This window comes from Pantherophis guttatus, chromosome 2 (genome assembly GCF_059756535.1).
Source record: "Pantherophis guttatus breed Tessera chromosome 2, ASM5975653v1, whole genome shotgun sequence".
In the NCBI taxonomy this organism is placed as follows: Eukaryota; Metazoa; Chordata; class Lepidosauria; order Squamata; family Colubridae; genus Pantherophis; species Pantherophis guttatus.
In genome coordinates this window covers 43938720-43961823 of record NC_142064.1, presented here as the reverse complement: position 1 = coordinate 43961823, position 23104 = coordinate 43938720, and the positions used below count along the sequence as shown (strand labels likewise).

Here is a 23104-nt window from a genome sequence, read left to right as displayed (position 1 = left end):
GTGCTGGTGGAAAAGGTAATTTATAGTAGGACTATAATAGGGAATAATTGTTATTTTGAAAAACACATTCTCTTCTATTTGTGGTGGCAGTTACAATCCTCTACAAGCAGGGGTGAAATTCTACTGGTTCACACCGGTTTAGGTGAACTGGTAGTAATAAAGGCTACCGGTTTGGGAGAACCGGTAGTAAAAAAAATACCAAACCGGTATTTCCGACAAAATACAGGAAAAGAAAGCAGGAAATCCTGCTTTCTAGCGAATCTAAATCGTGCAGCACAGCTGTTCCTCCCCCCTCACTGTTCTACTTACCTTCAAATGGCTACTTTTTCTGCACAAAGCATGCGTTTGGTGCACATTGTGCATACATGCACACAGCATGCGTTTGGTGCGCATGCACATGCAGTGTGCATTTGGTGCATACTGCGCATGCACGCATGCATCGCGCATAGTGAACTGGTGGCAACCAGTGGAGGATTTCACTACTGTCTACAAGTATTGCTTTCTGGCATAATGTAGTTTTGAATTTTTCCTGATATGTACAGTGTGTGCATTTTGTAGTTCCTGCAAAATTTATTTTGTATTTGTCACCATTTTCTAAAGGGATACGGTTATATAATGAGCTATTCTCACTGGACAAATAGATGTTAATTCAATTGTTCAGTAACATTTTTTTCTAATGTACTTTCAGCACCAATACGTAGGCCTTTTTCAAACACAAACCAGTTCACCCTCCACCCCACACCATCAGGAATAGGTGTCCTTACTTTTCCTTCCTTGAAAAAAGAAAACACTGTTTTTTTTCAATGGCTAATGGCAAGCACCAAAATGGGCAAGTGCTGTTGGCTAACAGGCAAGCACCAAAAATTGGCACCTATCTGCTGCTATTTCTTGAACTTCATTACTAGTTTTTTGCTTTTTGTAGTGAAGAAAATGTAAACTACTTCCTCTCATGAGCTACTGCACAAAGCCATTCAGGAGAGGAAAACAGGTGATTCCAGTAATGGGAAAATTTTCAACTAGTTGTAAGTCACCTGTTGCAAAACTATGGATAATGTTAACTTCATCACCTATGAAATCACTGAGGATACAAAATCCACCCATAGAGTCATGGGGATTGTCAGGTGGGATGCAGTTTTGCCTCTTAAAAGATCTTAGTTCTCCCTCAGTCCCACTGCTTTCATTTCAGATTTATCTCATGTTAGCAAACATATACAAAGAAAAAGATAAAAGATGACTTCATTTTGTTAGAATATTTAAATCTGTATACTTGATCATTTTTGCCAAATGCAGCAGAATTATTCTGATGTACTGTTAAGTCAGTTTTGTAATATTCTGAAATGTCATTCTTAATCAAAGTTTGTTCTTACAGGGTGGAGCTGTGGCAGGAAATATTGCTTGTATTCTTGATCTAAATCATGGGAAGGTTAGTGATTTTGATATTGAAAATATGATTACCTTGGAGCAATACTTTCTATTTAAGAAAGTCAAAATATGCATTTGCTCTGTATTTTTTGGTTCAGAAAGCCTTGCTGAATACTGCTGTTAATCAACTGGCCACAGGATGTCACAAAGCTGAAAACAAAAAGAATATTCTAAAAGCAGTTCATCTTTCCCCAGGTGATACATTTAAATCTAGTGATACTAATTCTTACTCTTAAATTTTACCCTGATCCAGGGTCTTTTCCAAAATATATTTTAAGAAGTGATTAATAGATTCAAGACAAAAAGAATAAGTTATATACTAATTTATTTCTTTATTGATTATATTCATATTTTCTCTAGCAGCTCATGACAGCAGATGTGGTTTATGTTTTCCAGTTTTATTCTCACAGTAATCCTGTGCAGCATGAGATAACGACTGCCAGAAGTCTCCTAATGCACTTTGTGACTGAATGGAATCATATGGCTAGATTTCTCCAGTCCTAGTTCAGCACCCTAAATACTGAGGACCTAAGCAATAATAAGCATCTAAGAACCAAGTTTTTTATGTGACTCAGGCCTTCATGGTGTAGTGATTTGTTCATTTTATACTCTAGGTTTTATGTTTTGTGTACATCCTCTTGTTTAATTTTTCAATAGTTTGGTGGTCTAATTTGAAAATGACATCTTCCTTGTGTTTGTATCTTTTCAGATGATCCTACAGCTTGGGCTGTACTCTTGGCTGCTTGCCATGCTGAAAACACAGTTGTTCATCTGCATAATAAGCAATCCAAGCAGACACATCTGGAAAAAATGATTGTCACTGCAATCTCAGCTAAGAGTAAGGCTGCTCTTTTGTTCTTAACAACTGTTCTTATTGCTGTTTTTAACTGAAATAAATCATTAATGAAAATATTGGTACACTGGACTGCAGCAAAGTCTATGCAGTGTAGATAGAAAAACATGTTCTTTAAGGATGATTATAGAAATTGTGCAAAACCTAGAGACTATAGATGTGTAAGTCTCTTTAAACAATCATTGCAAACACTGTGGGAAAAGAAGCTGTATAATTTGGTTGACTAGTGCAGAAGCGCGCGTGCGCGCTCTCCCATTGCGAACTCATAGTAAAGGTAAGTAGAACCCACCCCTGGTCAGTAGCTCATGTAACAAAGTATATGCCTACATCCTATCAATTACTTTGGGAAATAGAAAGTTTACTCTTACAAATTAGAAAATTTACTCCCTTATACGACTATCTTAAAGGCAGAATTTGTTTAATTTCTTCCCATTGTTGATTGTAGCAGAATTGATTGGAACCTAAGGAGTAGAAGGTAGTGTAAAATAGGGGACCTCAACTATTAACATTCCAAAGCCAAAATCTCTCATCATGCTAAATGTGCCACCAACAGCCTTGGTGGCGCAGCAGACTAAAGTGCTGTTAACTAGCACCAGCTGCCTGCAATTACTGCAAGTTCAAATCTCACCAGGCTCAAGGTTGACTCAGCCTTCCATCCTTTCGAGGTAGGTAAAATGAGGACCCGGATTGTGGAGGCAATAAGCTGACTTCGTATAAAAAAGAACACTGCTTGGGGGGGGAGGGGGGGCGGCGAAAGCCCTACTAAGCAGGTATATACAAAAGTATGAAGGCTATTGCTTAACGCATTGTAAGCCGCCCTGAGTCTCCGGAGAAGGACGGCATATAAATCGAACCAATAAATAAATAAATAAATGTTTTACAATTTGAAACATAGTTATATATTTTTAAAATGTACATTTCTTTAATATAAAAACAATTATTCTTACTGATATCAGAATAGCATACTTTTTGTTATAAAGAATTGGGATTAATACATGGGATATTATGAAATAATGAACTTTGTATGCTTTGTAGCTAAAGCCAAAGAACTTCCAGCTTCCAGAGCTCAGGAAATCGAAGAATGGTCTCTTTTCCAAGCTATTACTGGCTTAAATGAGGCAGGTAGAACTTCAGAAGCTGAGGCTCTCTGTGAAAAGGTATGATTAATGTTAAAATGACTTATGCTACAATTATTCAAATATAGGTAAAATTACTCAAAAAACCTGATCCAGAGGGTTAAAAATTACTTCAGATATTGTCCATATCAGAATATCTCAGTGAAACCATATGAAAAGCGATGGTGAATAGGCAGCAGTGACAGTACTGGTTTTGCTTACAGTAGAAAGGCTGAGATTCACTTTAAATTTGTTTGTAAATATTAAAAATATTTTGCCATTAGTTTACTAGTCTTCTGCATTCTTGCCTCTTCTCACTAGCTCATTAGGTTCCTTTGGGGATTACTGTAAATTAAAAAGAAGCAGGTGACAAGTTTAGTAAGGTGCAATTGCTTCTAATTATATTTATAATATGTCCAATATGCTATTTCAAGTTCTTTTCGTGGATTGCAAGTAGTTCAAAGCATGAACACAGTTTTAAAAATACCCGAACAAAACTGACAGCATAAATAAATGCACCAAAAATAATTGAAAAAGTATGATTTTGTAAATCATATGTATAAAATCAATGGTTTCTTATCTTTCCTCTTTTTGATCATTGATAACTGAAATACTTGACTTATTGAAATTGGGTTGCTAGAATAACAGCTCTGCTTTTTTGTGAAGTGGTTTTAATTATTGTATATGGAACTAAAAGAGTTTTTTGCCTCTAGGGATTAAAAATTTTTCCTGAGCAGCCAATGTGGTACCTGCTGTTAAGACAAGTTCAATGCAAACCACTTTTGCAGTCTCACAAAGAGCTTCCTGATGCCATTTTGGAAGAGCTCCGAAAGGCAGTTCTCTCCAACTCCACATTGATTACAGCTTGGCATGTAAGTTTGTCTACATTTATCCATGATTGGGTTCTCTTTATTATATTTCACAATATGGGGACTTCTTCATCTAGTACTGTGAATAAGTAGTCTTTCTGCCTTCTGAAAGCCTGCTGAAAATTGGAAGGTAATATATTGTGTGAACAGCCTGGACTTTAGAGATCCCATCTCAGACCATGCTGTCAGTTTGGTTGAACATCCTTACATTTGAATCCAACCCAATGTGGCCAGATTAGGAATTGGAAGTTCATAGACAAGCATGTTTTCAACATAGATCTTTTCAGCAGGCATGTCTACCCATAAGTGGGAATGTATTTCTATGGGCATTGCAGTCAAGTATTATAATCAAAAGCTGCTGGTCTGTGCATTTTGTCAGTGTAGCAAATTTTAAAATCAGACTGCTTAGTCGCCCTGTTGCTTTTAGCATCAAGACCCTAGAGTCAATAGAGGTTGATATAAATACTGTTAATTCTTAATCTTGCATCAGCACAGTGGAAGTTGGTGGCTTCTCCAGATGATTTTTAGAATCCAAGTAGTCTTTGCATAGTTGTCTTTAATGCCATTCTTCTGCACTTAAATGTACTTGATGTTTTGCCCAGAAAATAGGGCTCTTTCATTACTGGAAGCAAAAAATGTTTTGACATCATGTCCAAGAAATAAAAGAACAAAGAATAAGCTAGGCAATGAATTATTGTCTCAGTATTTCTGGATGATACAAATTTTGGAAAATAAATTAGTGTTTTTATATATATAAAAGAAAAACACAAAGTGTGGAAAAAAGGAAATAAAAAATATTTCCAAAAGAGAAAGTAGGAAAAAGGAAGTTCATCCTTCAAAGCCAGCAAACATAGTCAACATTAACAATATATGGGTATGTCTTAAATTACAAGATAATCTTAATTCCATACCTCAGTCTATTTTCTAGAAACACATCTCCAAATTTTGAACTCCCTTATTGATCAACAAAGGCTCAGTAAAATTAACAAAAATAATCAATGACATAAGTATATAATTCTTCTTTCCATTTAGTCTAACTCCCCTTTGTAACTCTCTTAACAATTAAACATCTCTAAATAATGACAATAGTCCCTAGTTGTGGGGGAGGAACTTGTGATGCTCTGATGAGGTGGAGAGATGTGCTGGCAGTAGTGTATTCTACCAGAAGGGTTACCTATGCCAGACATGTCTTTGAGGAAGAGCCAGACTAAGTACATCCATCATCCCAGTTAATATGCTGAGAAAACAGAAAAAAAAAATTCTATACCTATTTCTCAGGTCAACAAAGACTGCATTAGATACTAGACTTCCTGGGTACCTGTCAATAAGTGAACAATGGGACTGTGCAGCTGTGGCTGGGGAACCATGGCCTAGCCCTGTTGGGTTACTGGAAGAACAATAACCAAAGAGAGGATAAAAGTAAACTGTATTCGAAACTTGCACCATTGTGGCCTGCTAATTATTAATCAGAACCAGCTAAGTGGGAATATTTAAAATGAATGTTTGAACATTGGAAAATTATTTATCCAGACTCAAATACAAAACTGTATTGTGGAAACACTATCAAAGCCATCAATACCTGACCATATATGTACAATACATTGCTTGAATTATTAACTAGGCACAAGTGGAATTGGACAGTTTGGACAAAAAACAAGAAAACTAATGACTATGCACTATGCACTATGCATTACATTCCCACCATGAAAGTGTCTTTGGACAATGCTGGCTCCCTTGGCTAGGAAATGGAGATGAGCACTACCCCCCAGAGTCGGGCATGACTGAACAGGGGAAACATTTACCTTTTTCTTTTAATCTACTCGGCAGAAATGGAGGCAGAGGGTCACTTCAAGTCAAACTATTGAAGAAGAAAAGGATGCATTGTCTGATTACATAACAGGCAATTACACAAAAATTAATGCAAGTTAAAAATTGGAACTTACTGAATGTGCAAGAAACAGATTTGAATATAGAAATAATGTTGGAAGAACAGAGTGTTGGCAAGGAAAAAGCATTACATGGTCAATTTCTACAAACTATTGAGGAGAAAGTGGAACTGGAACAGTAACGAAAGAAACTGAAGGCTTGATTTTGGCTGCTCAAGAGCAAGCTAATCAAACTAATGCAACCAAGGCCAGAATTGAAAATTTTTCAAATGATTCAAAGTGCACATTGTGCAAAGAAACAACCCCCCCCCCCCAAAAAAAAAGCAGCAGAAGAAAAATAGCTGTGTCTTGGTGTTCTTGCCACTAAGACGTAATCCTTGGTAAGGGCTCTTTACTCTTCATTTTTCCACACCTGCTTCATCTCCCAAAACTCAACAGAAAACCAGAACACACTCTGGAATTTATGTGCAGAAAGAGATCATGATCATGAGATCTGATCTAGGGAGATCACCAACTATTTTTTTAAGTGGCAACTAAGGCTTCACTTGAAGTATGCATAAAGCAGAAAAGCTTCCCCAAATATCCTTTGAATGAAATTCTGTAACTCCATCAGGTCCCAGAGATTGACCAATCAAGAGAATTCTAACTCCCTGTTATGGAACAGAACTTCAGAGTATTCAAAAAGTTATCCATTTATTACAAGGAATAACGAGTATTCTCACCCAACTCTAGATCGTATTTCCACTACCCCAAGTTCAAAACTAGATCCAATGTAATCCTCCTCCTGCCTCAGGAAACAGAGCAGGCAGAGAAAGTGCTGAACATCTTTTATAAAATAATTATTTGTGGCACTACATGACAAGAAGGGAATCATGTTTTAAAATAGAGGTCTGTAGCAAATCGTTATAAGACAACCACACAGCTGGGTTTGGTGAAAACTTCATTTTTGTATAAAGTATGAAAACATTAAGGAATTTGGTTGTGCCTAATGGAAGCATAGAAATGCATGAATGAAAATTGAGCTATTCAGCACCATGGTCAGCTACTTTTAAGTCTTAATTTGAGCAGACTCCAGCAATCCCATTTAACCATCCTATTTGAGATTCATTTGGAATGCAATACAACAATGATAACGTTTGAACGCTTACAGTTGATGGTAACAAAAGCCAATATTGTGTTGTGTATGAGCGATATTTGCTTCCTGGGAATATGTACCTGAATTTATTTGGCCCTTTTGGAAAGAACCAGCACCTTCATATAGCTTGCCAGTGTTATCCATACTCTGTCAGGAAAATTGATATGGAAACTCTCCAGAGAGGATGATTATTATACATTTGCATAACTTGCCTTATCAACTACAGCACCTTAGAGAGGGAAAGCTATATTCATGATGTTTAATTTTTTAAATTATTTTTAGTCTCAGACTTCATTGCATGGTCAATTATATGCAATTTAAGAATTTTATTGAGGAGTGTTTGCTTATACCATTCAGGAGATCTCTATGTGAAATTCCAGATTATTGAGTTAAAGATTTTTGAGATTCTTTTATTTTGAGTTTCAGACATTTTACTTTTTCTTTTTTTAAAATAACATTGGCTGTTTGCAATTTCACTTTTAACACAATGCTTACAGTAATGTTTAAAAACTAGAAATTAAATATAAAGCATGCTTTTTTTAACAATGGACTTGATTTTTTCCCCCCAGTGGTTGGCACAAGTCTATCAGTCACAAGGAATGATGGTTGGTGCAGAAATGTGTTACCGAAAAAGTCTAAAATTGGCATCACAGCAAGGGAACTTGAGCGGAAAACTCTGTAGTCTTCTAAGACTTGCTAAACTTGCCTTAGAAATCTGTATGGTAAGAGTTTAAATTGTTAAATGATAAAATGAATAAATTGCAGTAATCTGATACTAAAATAGTTCTTCTCAATTAACCATTATGGGAGGAATCAGAAAAGCAAGATATTTTGTCTTTGCAAATTGTATGATAACAATTTGCATATGCACCAAAGACAAATTCCTTGTGTGTCCAATCACACTTGACCAATAAAGAATTCTATTCTATAAAGTAAATTGTGTTTATCGGGTTTCATCACAAATGTACTATGAAATAATAGTATTTGTCAGCTATAAATAGTTCTTAGAGATTTGCACTTTTAAAAAAAGATATTCCGCACTATCATGATTGTAAATATTTAAATTTTACAATTTGGAAATTTAGTTGTTAACAGCATATACATATAGCTAAAATAGCAGGGATTTCGCTTTAATATATCGTATTTGAAGTCAGTTCATTGTTCTGTTAGTGGAGTCAAGAATACTTCGATAAAATGTTTTGTTAATATAATTGATAGTGGGGAGTATTGTTTTACATGGTGGGTGACTTATGAAAGGGGATACTGATTAGAGTTTCAAAATAATATTTATTCATGAATTAAGACCTTTTTGTCTATGATATGGAGAGAAGAGTTGCATTAAAGAATAGATTTAAATGAATATTTGGTAAAATTAGTAGCTTTGGCTAATCCATTTTACCAAAAGAATTGGAAGTTATTTCCTTATGTTAGAATTCTATTCTACTTTTCGTACTAATTAAGAGGTGAATGGAAAAAATGATATATCACTATGAAACTATTTGTAGCTGTAATTGCTGCAAGATATGATGGTGTTAGATATAAGTAACTGGGTGTTTAGTTTTTTGTTTGTTTGTTTAAAGGCTAATGTTTCAAATGATCACTGGCCATCTCTAGTTCAAGAAGCCACCACAGAAGCTATGAAAATTTCCTTCTGTCCTCTGGGTATTCTATTTCAAGCACTTATGCAGTATAATCGCAAAATGGGTTCTCGGTAAGTATAGGTTTGTATATTACATGGCATTCATTTATGAATGTCACAATATTTTTATTTACCCTAATTCAAAAACATAGATGGCATAAAATTAAAAGACAGTTGAGGGTTGCTGTCATAAAGTATAACATAATAGAATGCAGTAGAGAGTCTTGTTTGATGGAGGCAAAATCCCTAAACTTCTTGTTGCCCTGTGAGTAAGGACGTGGTTGTTGCAAATTGCTGTGAAAGTTCTATTGTCAGGGAGGCCTTTTAAAACTGCAGAATAAATTGCCTGTTTGGAAGCTTTATAGGAAACTCAAAACAGCATTTCTGGCTGTTATACAGTAGCTTTGCGTGCATGGAAATATTCTTTGAACTGGGGCCAAGAATCTGATTGAGTAATGAAGACATTTTCTCACCTGTAAACAGTCAACATCTATCTAACAGGCTGTTTGTGCCCCCTCTTAATGGTGCAGTTCAGTATTTCACTGTCTTTTAATGATGTGTTAGATTTATATTTCAGAATATAACTATTTTCTGCTCATTTGTAGTGAGAAAAATCATGCTTACTTGTAAATATAAGTATGTATTTGAATATCTAAAATGCTGTAGATTCATACTTATTTTGCCATTTTCTCATTATATTTTATAACATCTAATCAGTATTCTACTTTTTCTGTTGGTTTTTTAGAGAAACACGTCGTATGTTAGAGAGAGTGGTATATCAATCTGGATTTCCAGAAACTGTAGTATCAGTTGCACGATGGTATCTCTTAAGACATTTATATGCCAAAGATGATTATGAATTAATTGATGTAAGAAATATTTCCATGTTATATATGCTAAAGAGATTTCTCAGTGCTTTATTTTAGAGTTAAATATGCCCAATGTTATTTATTTAGGTGGATATATACACTTTTTTCATTTGCAAAAAAAAATATATTTTAATATTGCACTTATGGAATGTTCTTTTCAGGAAGTACTATTAGAATTTGTCTTTAATAGCTTTAATGAAGGATTATAATTTTATATTTCTAGTAAGTGCTACATTTGATTTTGTTGTATCTTTTTTCAGTTCAAATGGTTGCATTTATACATTGTACCATTCATTTTAACCTTTAACTAGAAGGATAGTTAAGGAACTTCAAATATATATGATAGTTATATGTTAGGTAAAGAAATATTATTTGGGATATTGAAAATAATTTCTTTTTCATACCATAATGCATTCATGAATCAAAAGTGCTCATTAATCATATAGTTGATATAGTTGAACTGCTCTGGAGGTGAGCAGGTTTGCGGCCAATCTTTAGGGGGAGTAGTATTTGTGACCAAAAAAAAAATAGTTGAACTGCTCTTTTGTTCTTCTATTTTCCAAGAAATACATTTATCTCCTAATTCCTTTTTGTTCCTTCATATAATGAATGTAATCTGAAGTAGCAGTGGGAGAACTGCTTTATCTGCTTTCAACAAAAAGGACAGTTGCCACTGCTAAGTGCAAGGAGCCATCGGATTCCCTCCCCCCTATACCTCTTACATGTTCATACCAATTGTGGGCTGCTTCAGTTTTAAGTATTGAACAGAGTAAAGGTGGGATGGGGACTTTGGCTATCTTGCCACAATCTTTGGAGGAATAAACTAGGGGGAAAAATAGCATGGAGGAAAATACTATTACTTAAGTTACCCCACTATCCATACATCAAACTGTAAGTTGCAAAACTAGAAGTATGCACAGGTTATGTTTTCTTTCGAACCCAAAACCATCTTGTTCTGGTAGTTACGCTTTTGGGTTAGCTGCGTATGGAAATAGAAAATGTTATGGTATTTCTGGATTTTAGCTGAAACAAAATTCTAGCAGAACAATGCTGAGATAACCCTGACCCTGAGGTAACCCTAACCCTAACCCTCTCCCTTTGCTTCTGAGTGGCCATGTTTCTCTCTCATCTCAATGCTTCCTTTTGCTCCTCTGCTTCCCCCCCACAACTACTGCTGCTAAAGTCCCAGTCCAACAGATCCTATAGGCCTTCCCATCTTCCTCATCTCTTCCCTCTCTCTCCAGTTCCTTTTAATTGCTGCTAATGTATCCACTTTTGCATCTCTCGGTTATTACAGTTCAAACTCCCAGCAATAGCTTGCCCCACTGGCTTAGCACTTAACCCTAGCACTTTCCCTGCCTCTCCCAAGTCGCTGCTGCTGCTGCCTACATGTGACCTTAACAATGAAAATCCTCACTCTTTGGCCTGTTCTTTTTCCCCACTCCCACACTCCTCAGCCCAGTTTAATTCTGTATATAGTACAAACATCTGAAAGATGGATGTTTCAGAGCAGGTCCAGAGCACCTTAAAACAGCATGGAATCGTTTGGCTCAGAAGGTTTTTGCAATCCCTGTGTACAACCAACTGGCCTATTTAGGTTGTGATTGATTAGCAAATGTAAACATCCTTAATAATCTTACACTCTGAGATATTCATATTAATGCATTTCCCCCCCTCTGCTTTCCCAATTCTGCAGGCTCTTACAGCAAATGCCAAAGCTAATGGAGATATTCGAGTTTTGGAATTAGACAAGAAACTCTCAGCAGCAGCCTCCTAGCATAAACATTAGTGAAGAATCATAATAACTTTTGGAACTTTTGGAGGCTTTTGGAAACAACATCTTCATGACAGATACCTTGAATTTAAATCACAAGTGCTAACAGTCCAATTTATATTAAAAGGAATCGGTTATTAAACTGTCCAGTTGAAATTTTATTGAAGTATTTAATCTCCTACTGAGAAATTACAGTGTATGCTTTTGACTTTGAAAAGCACAAAGGTTTTGACCTCTGTTCTAGAGTTAAATATGACAGATTTCTGTCTTTGAAACAAACCTTAATAATATGTCCATGTGTTAAATAAACTTGGGACTATGTCTATCTTCATAGTCTGCTAAGACCTTGCTGTTTCTGTCAGTGTAATTTTTTTTTACCATTTAGCAATATATCTTTCTACAGCTTCTCAAACAAAATAGCCTTTAATTTGGTGGGTGATGAAACAATAAAATCTGTTGAAACATTGTTTACAACTTGTTTACATCTTACTCTGCGTGCAGAACCTTTTAATTCAGAACTTTATAATTTCATCCAAATATTTGTTTTTTTCCGGCTATGTTTAATGTTATGTATCATGGCTGTCTTTCACGGTACAGTTGCAGCAAACCTTTGATGGGCAGAGTCTGAGAAAAGTAGATTTTCAGTTCTCTAGTCTCATTCATTAACCTTCACTAGAGTCCATTTTGGAAATTAATATTTTTAGTTTAAATTAGATTCAAAGATGATATGAGGCCATAGTACTTGATGCTCTCTTGCTCATCAAGTTCAAGATGTTTCAGAATAGAATACTTTCAAACATAGCATAAAATAGATGGTAAGTATGAAGTAGGACATGCTAATAATCACAAATGTTATTTCATTGTTCTTAAATTGTTTTTCATATACAAATGCTGGCCTATAATTTGGAGCCAAAGAGTGGAGAGATATATTTTTATTTCAATTTCAAGCCATTTCTGTGATTTAAAATTCTCTTGTTTTCCACCGCCACCCAACCCACTTACCAGAAAAAAAGGGTTAACTAATATTCCTTCCACATTAAATTCCATTTTTAATTAATTCGATTTATTATATTTACATTCTGTCTGAGTCCCAACTACTCTGGGAGGGACAGTATGAAAAACATGAGACCTAGTACTCTAACTGAATTGCTCATATTTAACCTTTCTGAAGAATTCTCCACACAAATGCATTAAGCTCTTCTTTTTTCCTCCGTAGTGTTGTTTTTATTGATAATGACCATCAGTTTGCTTGTCATTAAAGTGAAATTATATTTGTTGTACTGCTAAGCATTAGATAATTACAGTAAATCTACATTTCAGTAGAATGGACATTTCCTTTGAAGAAATAGTTCTTAAGTTTAGACATTCATATTCAGTATTGCCCTTACATCAATTGTAGAACCCACTTTTGACTTAAAGGTTGACAGAATGATTCAGTCTGCATTTTATGAAAACAAGAATTTTTACTGCTTATAAAACCACTTTCTCTACTTGGTTTTGCTGCCTACTTAGTCACTGATTTTGAACTATGTTCCCCCTTCCTTTTTTGGGCTGTTGGATGTAAGAAGGTAAAAACCAATAAAGGACACCATCTGCCATTGTATTAGAATAATTCTATATATTTTAAAGTCAGTTTTTGCCTCCATACGTTAGAAAAGGGTTTATAAGTTTACTATTATCTAGCCCAAGGGTCAGCAACCTGCGGCTCTGGAACCACATGTGGCTGTTTTAACCCTCTGCTGTGGCTCCCTCATTTCATCCCTCTGCTGCGGAGAGAAGCAGGCAACACCACTGCTGTTGCTGCCTCCATGGCCTGCCTGATGCTTTTGCAGCACCTTGTGCAGCACAGTGAAATTTAGTGCATTTCACAATGACGGAGACGGGTCCCCTCTTCCTGGAGCCCATTACGACCCTGCCCCACTTACCCCTGGCAACAGGAGCAGTGTTGGTTGTGATGTGGGGTGGGCCAGTGTCTTGGGGTGGAGAGCAGGTTGCGTGTCCAGCACCAACAAAGGCCAGAAATAGCCACCCGCTGTTTGCTGCTGCAGTCTGTCAGGCAGACTGCAGAGAGAGAGAGAGACAGATTCGGCTCACTTAGGCTCCTGCTCCCCTCTCTCTGCCTTTGCCCAGTTTTGCAAAGATTCAGTGGATGCTGCCTTGGTGGTGGTGGGGTCGCCCCATACTTTGCTTGCCAAGCATCTTCAGGAGTGCCTGAGGACTATATTTTCCGGCCACTTTGGACCAATTTGCAGGATGAGTATGTGTGCCTGTGTGTGTATGCTGCTGCTTGGGATGATGCTTCTCTGAAGTGCGTGCAGCGAACTAAGGCAGCAACCTTGTGGCAGTATGATGTAACAGCCTGACAGTCACTCCTTTTGCAAAGCAAGGTTTATTTTTGTATCTTTCCAGAGACAGAACGTGGCCAAAGTTCCTGTAGGCTTATTCCCTGGGTGTGTGGGTTTGGAAGTGGGGGGAGAGGGAAAGAGAGAGACAAGATGGAGAGAGAGAGGGAGAGAGACAAGATAGATAAGGGGAGGGGGGAGAGAGGTGAACAATACACCCAAGGCCGGATGTGCCAAGAGGTGGCTGGTAGGGGTGAGGTGGGGCTGAACGGGGCAAATAATTTAACAACCAGTTCTCTGCCCTAATGACCATCTGGGTAGGTGTGGCTGGGGGTGTCATGTGATTGGGTGGGAGTGAATGACATTGAGTTGGCCACGCCCACCCAGTCACATCAGTTGTTAAATTATTGGCTCCCTGTGTTTTCTGTGGGAAATGGGTCCAAATGGCTTTTTGGGTGTTTAAGGTTGCAGACCCCTGATCCAGCCTGTGAGACTCGTCATCAAGTTTCAGTGCTACCAGTACATAGAAGCAAATATAATTCCCCAAATATGGGATTGAAGAAAAAAAATGTAATTAATTTCCTCAGTGCTTTACAACTTGAGGACATTACTACTGGAACTACTACTAAAATAATGGCTCCCTCTCAGGTTATTGGTCCCAATTCTTCCTCCTATTCACTCAATCTGCTTTTTTCTTTTTTTTAATTTGATTTATATGCCACCCTTCTCCGGAGACTCAGGGCGGCTTACAATGCGCTAAGCATTTTTCAGAATTGATGGAACCTCATGGTTGATGCTATGATATTTGAGAATGATATTTGAGAATGATTTGAAGTGTTGCAATGAAGTTTCTCTCAGGAAGCAAAAATGTTATGCAACAACCTTTGCATTATTCAACCACTTGATTTCAATCTTACAGAAGACTGCAAAGCAAGTTCTATTTTAATTTTTAAGAAAACTGGTGATAAATTATATCTGGAATCTCTTTGTTAGAAAATGTACTGTACATGAGAGTTGGTCAAGGAGGGCCATGTTGCTTGTATCTTCTAGTTCCATTGCTACTTTGGCAAAAAAAAAAAATGGCATTTTAAATGTCTTAACAAATTTAAGTGGCTTTAAGAGGCTATTCCTCAGAATATTTCTGGGCATATGGCTACATTTTTGCAAACTTAGCTTTTTCCTTCTTACAAATAAATAGAATTAAAAACAAAGTGAAAAACAAATTGGTAGCTAGAATACTGGATGTAAAAGTACTCATTTGAATTTGCAGAACAATTGAAATTTAAAAGATTTCTTCATAAAATGAGACATGTTTTAGGAAAAGTATTTGTCTTTTTCATAACTGTTAACAAAATTACATGAATGAGCTAATAAGGTTGTATAAGTTTCTCTGTAAGGGCAGGAAAGATGCTCCTAATTTGAGAACGTCAGGATATAACTGCAGATATCTGATGTAATTGTTTGTCAAAATAAACCAAGCAATGACTTACACAATTGCTGTTAAGCCCTTGCATTTTATTTTTTTCAAACATAAATGAAGTGTTAATATGATTCTATTTTAACTTATGTCTGTTCAGAATTATGACAGTGCTTTTGTTACAGAGTTACAGGAAAACAAGTCTGATATTGTAGAAATAAGTTAACTTTTTAAACCTTTTTAGTATTTTCCCTTGATGGAACAAATGTAAACGCTAAACAAAATGTATTAATCTTTGAGTTCACTGAGTTTTCGTCGTAGCTTTTTCATATCTTGCTTGAATTTCTCTTCTTCAAGTTTTAGCTTTGTTGTCTGTATATGTTTGAGTGCGTCAAGAGAGTCACGGATAGATTGAAATCCTGATAAATAACAGGCATCTTTTAGTAAAGTTGGCAAAATTATCATTAATATCACATTTTGTGTTTATACTATTCCAAAATAATTTTTGACTATTGCTTCTTAGCTTAAGGTCATCATTTGATCTGTCATTTTAATGTGTCATTGAGCTAGTTTAGTTCTCCTTTAAGATGAGCTCAGCTTTAAGATGAGCTAGTTTAGTTCTCCTTTGATGCATAAATAAGGTGAGGCCTGACATCAGACTGATTAAAAGTATATATATATACACATATTTTCTGGTATGAAAACTGAGAAGACTAGAAATAACAATAGACCTGAATTCATAATTTCTCTATCTAAATATCAGAATAATAAGTTATTTCTGCTGGAAGCTGTTTTTTGTCCTTTATGAAAATAAAGGTTTATAAAGTGAACCACAGAAAGGAGACTTTCAGTTTTCCTCCTTATGGTATGATTTGATAATCTGGAGAATGACAAAGTTGTGTGGCTTTATAACACACATGCAAACACACAAATGCATGTAAATTTGAAAAACAACCTCACCTGATCTGTATTCATTTTGCATTCCTTCTAGTTCATTCCACATCAGCTTTTCAAATCTGGTAATCTTTGCATGTAGTTTATTTTGATCGTTTTTTACCTGGCTGAGTTCCACATCAAACTGCAATGTTTTTTCTGTGCTTTCTATTCTTTTGGAGACATAGTATAAGCCATCTTCCAATTTCTTTTCCAGTATTTCCTTTTGAAAGAGTTATTGTGAAAAATGAATAGAATTACTCTACTAAAAATGTTATATTTATTCATTCAGTATAAAGGAATGAAATCAACCCTGCTTGTGTGCTATGTTTTTTCTGTAGATGTTCTATAATGTTTATAATTATTTTTATTTTTAAATTTACATTTGCAAAAATGATAGATCTCATTTCCCAGTTAAATAGGTAACTGACTTTTTATGGAACAGCCAAGAAGTTGGGATGGATTTAAAGCTAATCTGGTATAAGAGGCTTCCAATGTTTTTGATATACGTTTTACTATGAAACTCTGAAGATGTTTCAGCTCATAAAAATTGTTTGGTAAAGTGAAGGGGAGGAGGGTCCAAAGAAATGTTGGATATCAAAATCCTTTGCATGAAGTGCAGATCTCACAAGTATATAGTACTATTAACTGCAAAAAGCCTTTCCCCAAGATTTCAATTGAGCTTGGAAAAAAATTTCTTATTTTCTGGCTCATGTAGAAGTCTGGAAATAAAATTAAATGAACAATTGGCTATGAAGCAGCAAGTCTTTAATCATGTTTAGATCCAACATCATAAAATGTTGAACATTGTAACTAAGGTCCAAGCTACTAATTAAAGATATGGACAGAAATTACATCATTGGTTTCCTAATTTTTGAGCTAAAAAAACCCAGACAATCATAGCCTAAATTCAGATGGGTTGGTCTCTGCAATTTGTGTTGTTCAGAATTGTGGATCAGTTTTTGGCAATTTAGTTTGTGGCTCTATCTGGATCAATACCAATTTTCACTATCTACTCTCTAGCAATTCTCCCCATGGTAAGTTTCGAACAAATAACATATTTTTAAGATAGTGCTTAATTTGACTATGAAATTGCTTTTCTGTTTCTCAACTTTTTTCTTGTCATCTTTTTATTTCAAATGGTATGTTTTCAAATAATTCCAATATTTATAATTTGCTTGAAAACCTTGTGAACAGTGGGGAATAAGCCCCTCTCTGAGGAAAATGGGCAGTTAAGTACAAAACATAAAGAAATGGTTTTTAATACATTAAGAAAAACAATTATATATACTGCTATATAAGTGTACCTCTATTATCAAATATTTTTATTCATTTTCTTATTAGGTTTTTCATTTAGTGATTAAGTTACTAAGCAGATACAAGCACAATAAAGGTTATTGAAAAGAAACATCTCAAGATAGAACTGAAGATTTAAAACTGGAAGCCAGAGTCATTTCTAACTGATGAGGAGCCCACAGTGATTTTGTTTTCAAAAATCAAAGCACTTAGCAAACATTGACTTAAAGCTTCAATAATTTTAATCTATAATATACAACATTTAAAACTTGCTGCATGGTGCAATAATTTAGGATTAGCAATCTTACAGTATGCCTTTTAGATTATTTTATAAAACAACTAAATTGTCTCCTTTTGAAACTAAAGTGAAGTGTTCCAGATTATCACACCAAGTGCTCCTCTCCTGCCTCGCCAAAAAAAAAAAAAAAAACAAATTTGAAGAAAGTTATGTTTAGATAGCGTGTCCTGGTCTTGGATCAGCTACTTTCTGAAGCTAAACACTCTGCCTAAGTGCTTGCATGAAGCCAATGTCCTTCCTCTTGCCAAAAACTCAAGCTGTAATTCAGATTGCAGTTTGAAAAAGGAGCACTCTGCCATCTGTTAGAGACTTATTTGAGATGGCATATTTTATTGCCTGTGATTGAAAGAACAACATCCATACCGTAGCAGCTTAAAATCCATACAGCCCTGACTGTCCCAAGTCCCAAAGTAACCTTAGTATACTATGTTTCAATGTCTAGTAATAAAATCTGATTGGCTCCTATGCTCCCTTCAGGTGTTCCTGATTTCTGTACTTCTGTTGTAGATTCTTCGTCAGATAATCTTCTCACCATCTTCTTTCCCGGAATTCTCTGCTGGCTCATTTCCATAACTCAGCCAGTATTACTCATGTAAGATCACTGCAAATGTTAAGCAGATCTAAACACTTATCAATTTAAAATCTTTCTGCTCTTCTTTTATAAAAGAGGCCTTTTGAGAAAGCGTGTTATGCTTGCATTTTTTGCATGAATTACAAAAGCACTTGCCAATCTCTCCTTGATTGTAGCAAAGAGCTGGTTTGTGAAATGGACTTGCTCTTGTTCAGATCTCCTCAACTCACTTTCCATCCACTTTCGTTGGTTTTGAATTTGATCTTTAAAATCATTTAAAATACCATTTATCCTAATATTTAAAGAGAAATTCTTTTTAATTTTCATGAAAATGAAACATGAAATATGCAGTTCTTCTGTACCATGATCTCACTACAAGAGCAATTTGAATAATAAGTAAATAGGATTTTTAGTTTAATTTTCTTATGACAATCAAACTCATGTGGGTAAAAGCTTCACTCAAACAACTTCCATAAATTTATTCAGATTTCATGTCATGAATCAGATTTATTCCATATACTCTTCATTTTTGCCACTTTTGGTAATTAACAATTTTCTGAAGTGGCAACATTGGTGGTATGGTTTTAGTTTCAAGGCTATAAATACTTATATGATATTTGATGACATGTATTCTCCCAACAAGTGAGATCTTTAAAATGTATTTTGAAAGTGATCAAAAGCTTATGCATTTTTAAGCATTATAAGTCAGCTTCTGATCACAGCTTTTACAATGGCAAATCTAGATCTTTTGCAAGTATAGGAAAGAAGTTGAATATGCGCATCAATGGTGTTTGTGTGTCCACAACTGATGAATAGATATATCCAAGACAAGAATGAAGTGAAGAAACAACACTTCTCCAAACACTTCTGAGTTGTCTACTTATCCTGTTTTTTTAACAAAAACATACTGATTTTACAATTAAATATAAATAGATCTTCATCTCGCATCTGAATTAGTATTTCACATCTGACTTAAAAAATAATTCAGAATGCAAGAGAGTACAGTTGTAGCATCTGTATCTTATTAAAGCTGCTGCATCTTTTCAAGTATAAGCAGCCCTTTCAGTAGGGCTTTCACTGAAACAATATCAATCTTAGAAACACACAGTTACTTCAACGAGGGTAGATAGGTGCTGCATTTAAGCACTTGTATTCAAAAGCAATTTTTCAAAAAGAAAACTGAAGCATAGCACAGCTTTATTTTACACTTCTTTATATGATTTAGGAAAATAAAGATCTGATATGGTTATGTATAGCATAAATGCTCTCCCCACCCATTTTTATAGTCTTTTTCCTTCTCTAAACCCTCAACAGTTTTATTTCTTATTTATTTTATGTATTTATAAATCAAATTTAGAAACTGCCCAATTCACTCACAGAATGACTGTTTACAAAAACAAATTTACATTGATTTTCTGTCTTCTTTCTACTTATTCAGTTTCATGATAGTTCTTTTGCATTAAATAAGAAAAGTTTTGTTGTTACAGCTATCAGTAAAAGTAAATGAAAGCACGGTGCAGTTTCAGTTAAAGCACTTAATTAGCTTTGCAAAAAAGATTTATGTGAGTTCATAAACATTTATCCTTATTGGCATGTCAGGATTTTTAAAGGCCAGTAAATTAATTTGGTGCTGTTCCCTCCTGCCAATACCATTGTACCATAATTTCTCACCAAGCACATTAACATAATTGAAAAGCTTTGTTCCCTTACTTGAAGTCCAAGAGCTGCAATTCATGGTGTTGATCACCCTGTATTGTCTTTAAATTTGAAGTCTGTTCTGAGTTTGAAGTCTCTATCTTGCCTAAAAGATGCATTACCTAATAGGAACAACAACAACAGTAAAACATTATGTGCTAAAATCCCAGCATTTACATTAAATACACATTATGACTGCAGTGACTAAGGGAAAAGTCAGAATTTCAGATAGAGCCATTCTTATAAGCTTTTCTCAGAATTAATTTTGCTACATAATAAAAGATTCCCATCTATTCCAAAATAATTATTAATGTCCAGTGTTTGTTGTATTTTTTATAGAGTCTTTGTACAGAAATGATCAGATTATACTCTGTTTCTCCCAAAATAAGACATCCCCTGATAATAAGCCCAATCAGGCTTTTGAGTGCATGGCAATAAGGCCAAGTGCTTATTTCAGGGTCTTATTTTCAGGGAAACACGGTACATAGGTTGCTAGAGAGAAAGTGAAGATGAGACCCTTTTAGCTAATATTCTACATTTTCAGGAAGAACTATGCTATGTGCCAGAGGTGGTATTCAGAACTGGCAGTTCTGACCAGTTCTGGAGAACCGGTAGCAGAAATTTTGAGTAGTTCGGAGAACCAGTAAATACCATCTCTGACTGGCCCTGTCCCCATCTATTCTCTGCCTCCCAAGTCCCAGCTGATCAGGAGGAAATGGGGATTTTGCAGTAACCTTCTCCTGGAGTGGGGAGGGAATGGAGATTTTACAGTATCCTTCCCCTGCCACGTCCACCAAGCCATGCCCACCAAGCCATGCCACGCCCACCAAGCCACACCCACAGAACCAGTATTAAAAAAATTTGAATCTCACCACTGCTATGTGCTAATCCATGTGGAATAGTCAACAAGTATGAATCTTTTTCCTGAGGAGGTTTAAATTGCCCTACTTCTGTCATATTTCTGCATGAAAGGCTTACCTTTGTTTTTACATAGTGACTGCTTTGGATAACAGTCATTTGCAGTTATGATAGTGATGAAAAAGTAATTTTGCAACCAATCCTTACAGGGTCTTTTAAGGATAAGAAAACTGAAGTAGGATTGTAAACACAGTCTTGGTTCCTCTTGATGACTGTTTTACTTAACAACCAAGTTTCCAGTTTCAATTGTAGCTGCTAAATGAGTACTACTTGTACCAGTAACATGTTATATGATTATGCAAGCATTTGTTCTGTTTTTTCATTAGTTGCAGAAGCAGCTTTCTTTCTAAGAACTATGGGCAAGTTCAAAAGAGCTTCATTTTACATTTTCTACATAGAACATACACATCTGCTTACCTTTTGTCAACAAGTATGATCCTTTGGTACAGGAAAAATACAAAATTTGGGAAATTCATATATTGGTAATAGTGATAAGGACACCAGATAAACATTTATTTACAAGGGGAACAAAGCCCATACTCTAATAGAGAGGTGGAGAACTTTTGGTCTGTGGGATGGTTAGGAAGCCCCTGCAAAAGTCCCACCTAAGATTTTGGCCTTCCTCAAAGCCTTCATTTTCCTCATCAAGAAGAGCTCAATGCACATATAAAGTCAGATAATTTTGAAGCTTATAGCTGGCCTACCTAGGTTGACTGTTCACGTCAAGAATAGTGGTAGACATTGACAGCTGCCCAGGAATCAAATTAACAAAATGAAAAATAATCTTGCCCTTAATTAGGAATACAGAAAAGGTAACGGTGTGAAAAAGTACTTAAGAACAATTTTTAGTATGATGAGCCAGAAGTATATACTTCACAAGATTTTTAACAGCAAGCACCGGGTATGATTGATTAGTCTGAGAGTATAACCTCATAAAAATTTTAAGTGTATCAATAATCTGGGAATTTCAATGGAAGAATAATATTAAACTTACTCTGAACATTATATGGTACAGAATGTTGGTATATTACCCAGTTTTTATTGCTAAAATATATTATTCACTTTCAAAAATTTCCTGAAAATATAAAGAGTAGATCAGATCATTTTTTCATATTAGGCAGCAATACGGGCTAACTTGAACAATTCTGGAAAATGATTCACACCAGTATGAGACAAATCAATATGAAACAAATTCCTATTTCAACCTACAATACTACTATTATACTTCACTAAACCACATATCTCCTTACTATACAGAACTGGCCTATAAGCAATAATTGCTGAAAGGATATTATCTGCTTCTTACTGAAAAGGTTGTCAAATCCCATTAATGGAAGAATAGCTAACCAAGCATAGGAATATGTCTCAATGTCAATAATAATTTCCTATCTTTAAAGCAAACTGGGAGCTATTCTTAGATTATAATCTAAAACATGGATATGTACCATGTACAAAATGTGGATTTATCTATGTATAGAATCTATATTTTTATAAGATACAGAATTCATAATAGCTATTTTGTAATACAAACTGAATTTAGTAGTGTGCTGTTTAATTTGAAGATTTATACTGGATTGACCATAGTCTTTGTTACTCATTTTTAGCTTAAATTCAGTGGTGATTCTTAGTCCATTAATGTGATTACTCAAATCTAATTATATTTTAGAAAACAATATGACAATTTAAAATTCATCTTTATATATTTTTTTGAAGTGTTTAAATACAAAAAATAATAATCCAAATGCATTTTTACTTCAATAAGTCTTCTTCAACAAAAACAGATCTAAGAACATAACTCTATCCAGCATTTAACTCTAATAAAAAAAATACAAAACTTTATTGGAATCTTAACTTTGAATGTCTGATGTGTGGGGTCTGTTTGAAGGTACCAGAGAGCAAAACAAAAAATAACAATATAAAAACCCTATTCACAAGCAATTTTGCTCAAAATCTGAACACTTACATTAAAAAAAGTCTCAGTAATAAAGCTCAAATATAGACAGGTTAAAATTAGAATGTCGGTTTCTTCCATTTTATTGAACCATAGAGCTGAAAGGTATCTTGGAGGTCTT

The 23104-nt window shown here is 35.2% G+C and overlaps 2 protein-coding genes across 6 annotated transcripts in view; one reads left to right on the top strand and one right to left on the bottom strand.

Annotated features, from left to right (window-relative positions):
• Window positions 1-12034, top strand: part of SKIC3 (SKI3 subunit of superkiller complex) — a 45791-nt gene extending 33757 nt beyond the window's left edge. For both annotated transcript variants that reach the window (XM_034440697.2, XM_034440699.2), the window contains 9 exons: window positions 1370-1423; window positions 1521-1617; window positions 2132-2260; window positions 3311-3432; window positions 4104-4262; window positions 7850-8002; window positions 8861-8991; window positions 9665-9788; window positions 11485-12034. In XM_034440697.2, coding sequence (XP_034296588.2) covers window positions 1370-1423; window positions 1521-1617; window positions 2132-2260; window positions 3311-3432; window positions 4104-4262; window positions 7850-8002; window positions 8861-8991; window positions 9665-9788; window positions 11485-11565 — 1050 coding nt within the window. In that variant the 3' untranslated portion in view covers window positions 11566-12034. The remainder of the gene's footprint in view (window positions 1-1369; window positions 1424-1520; window positions 1618-2131; window positions 2261-3310; window positions 3433-4103; window positions 4263-7849; window positions 8003-8860; window positions 8992-9664; window positions 9789-11484) is intronic.
• A 3364-nt stretch (window positions 12035-15398) lies between these two features.
• FAM81B (family with sequence similarity 81 member B) overlaps window positions 15399-23104 on the bottom strand; it is a 34622-nt gene continuing 26916 nt past the window's right edge. For all 4 annotated transcript variants that reach the window (XM_034440693.3, XM_034440694.3, XM_034440695.3 and 1 more), the window contains 4 exons: window positions 20130-20236; window positions 18576-18711; window positions 16282-16477; window positions 15399-15740 (listed from right to left, as the gene is read on the bottom strand). In XM_034440693.3, coding sequence (XP_034296584.2) covers window positions 15610-15740; window positions 16282-16477; window positions 18576-18711; window positions 20130-20236 — 570 coding nt within the window. In that variant the 3' untranslated portion in view covers window positions 15399-15609. The remainder of the gene's footprint in view (window positions 15741-16281; window positions 16478-18575; window positions 18712-20129; window positions 20237-23104) is intronic.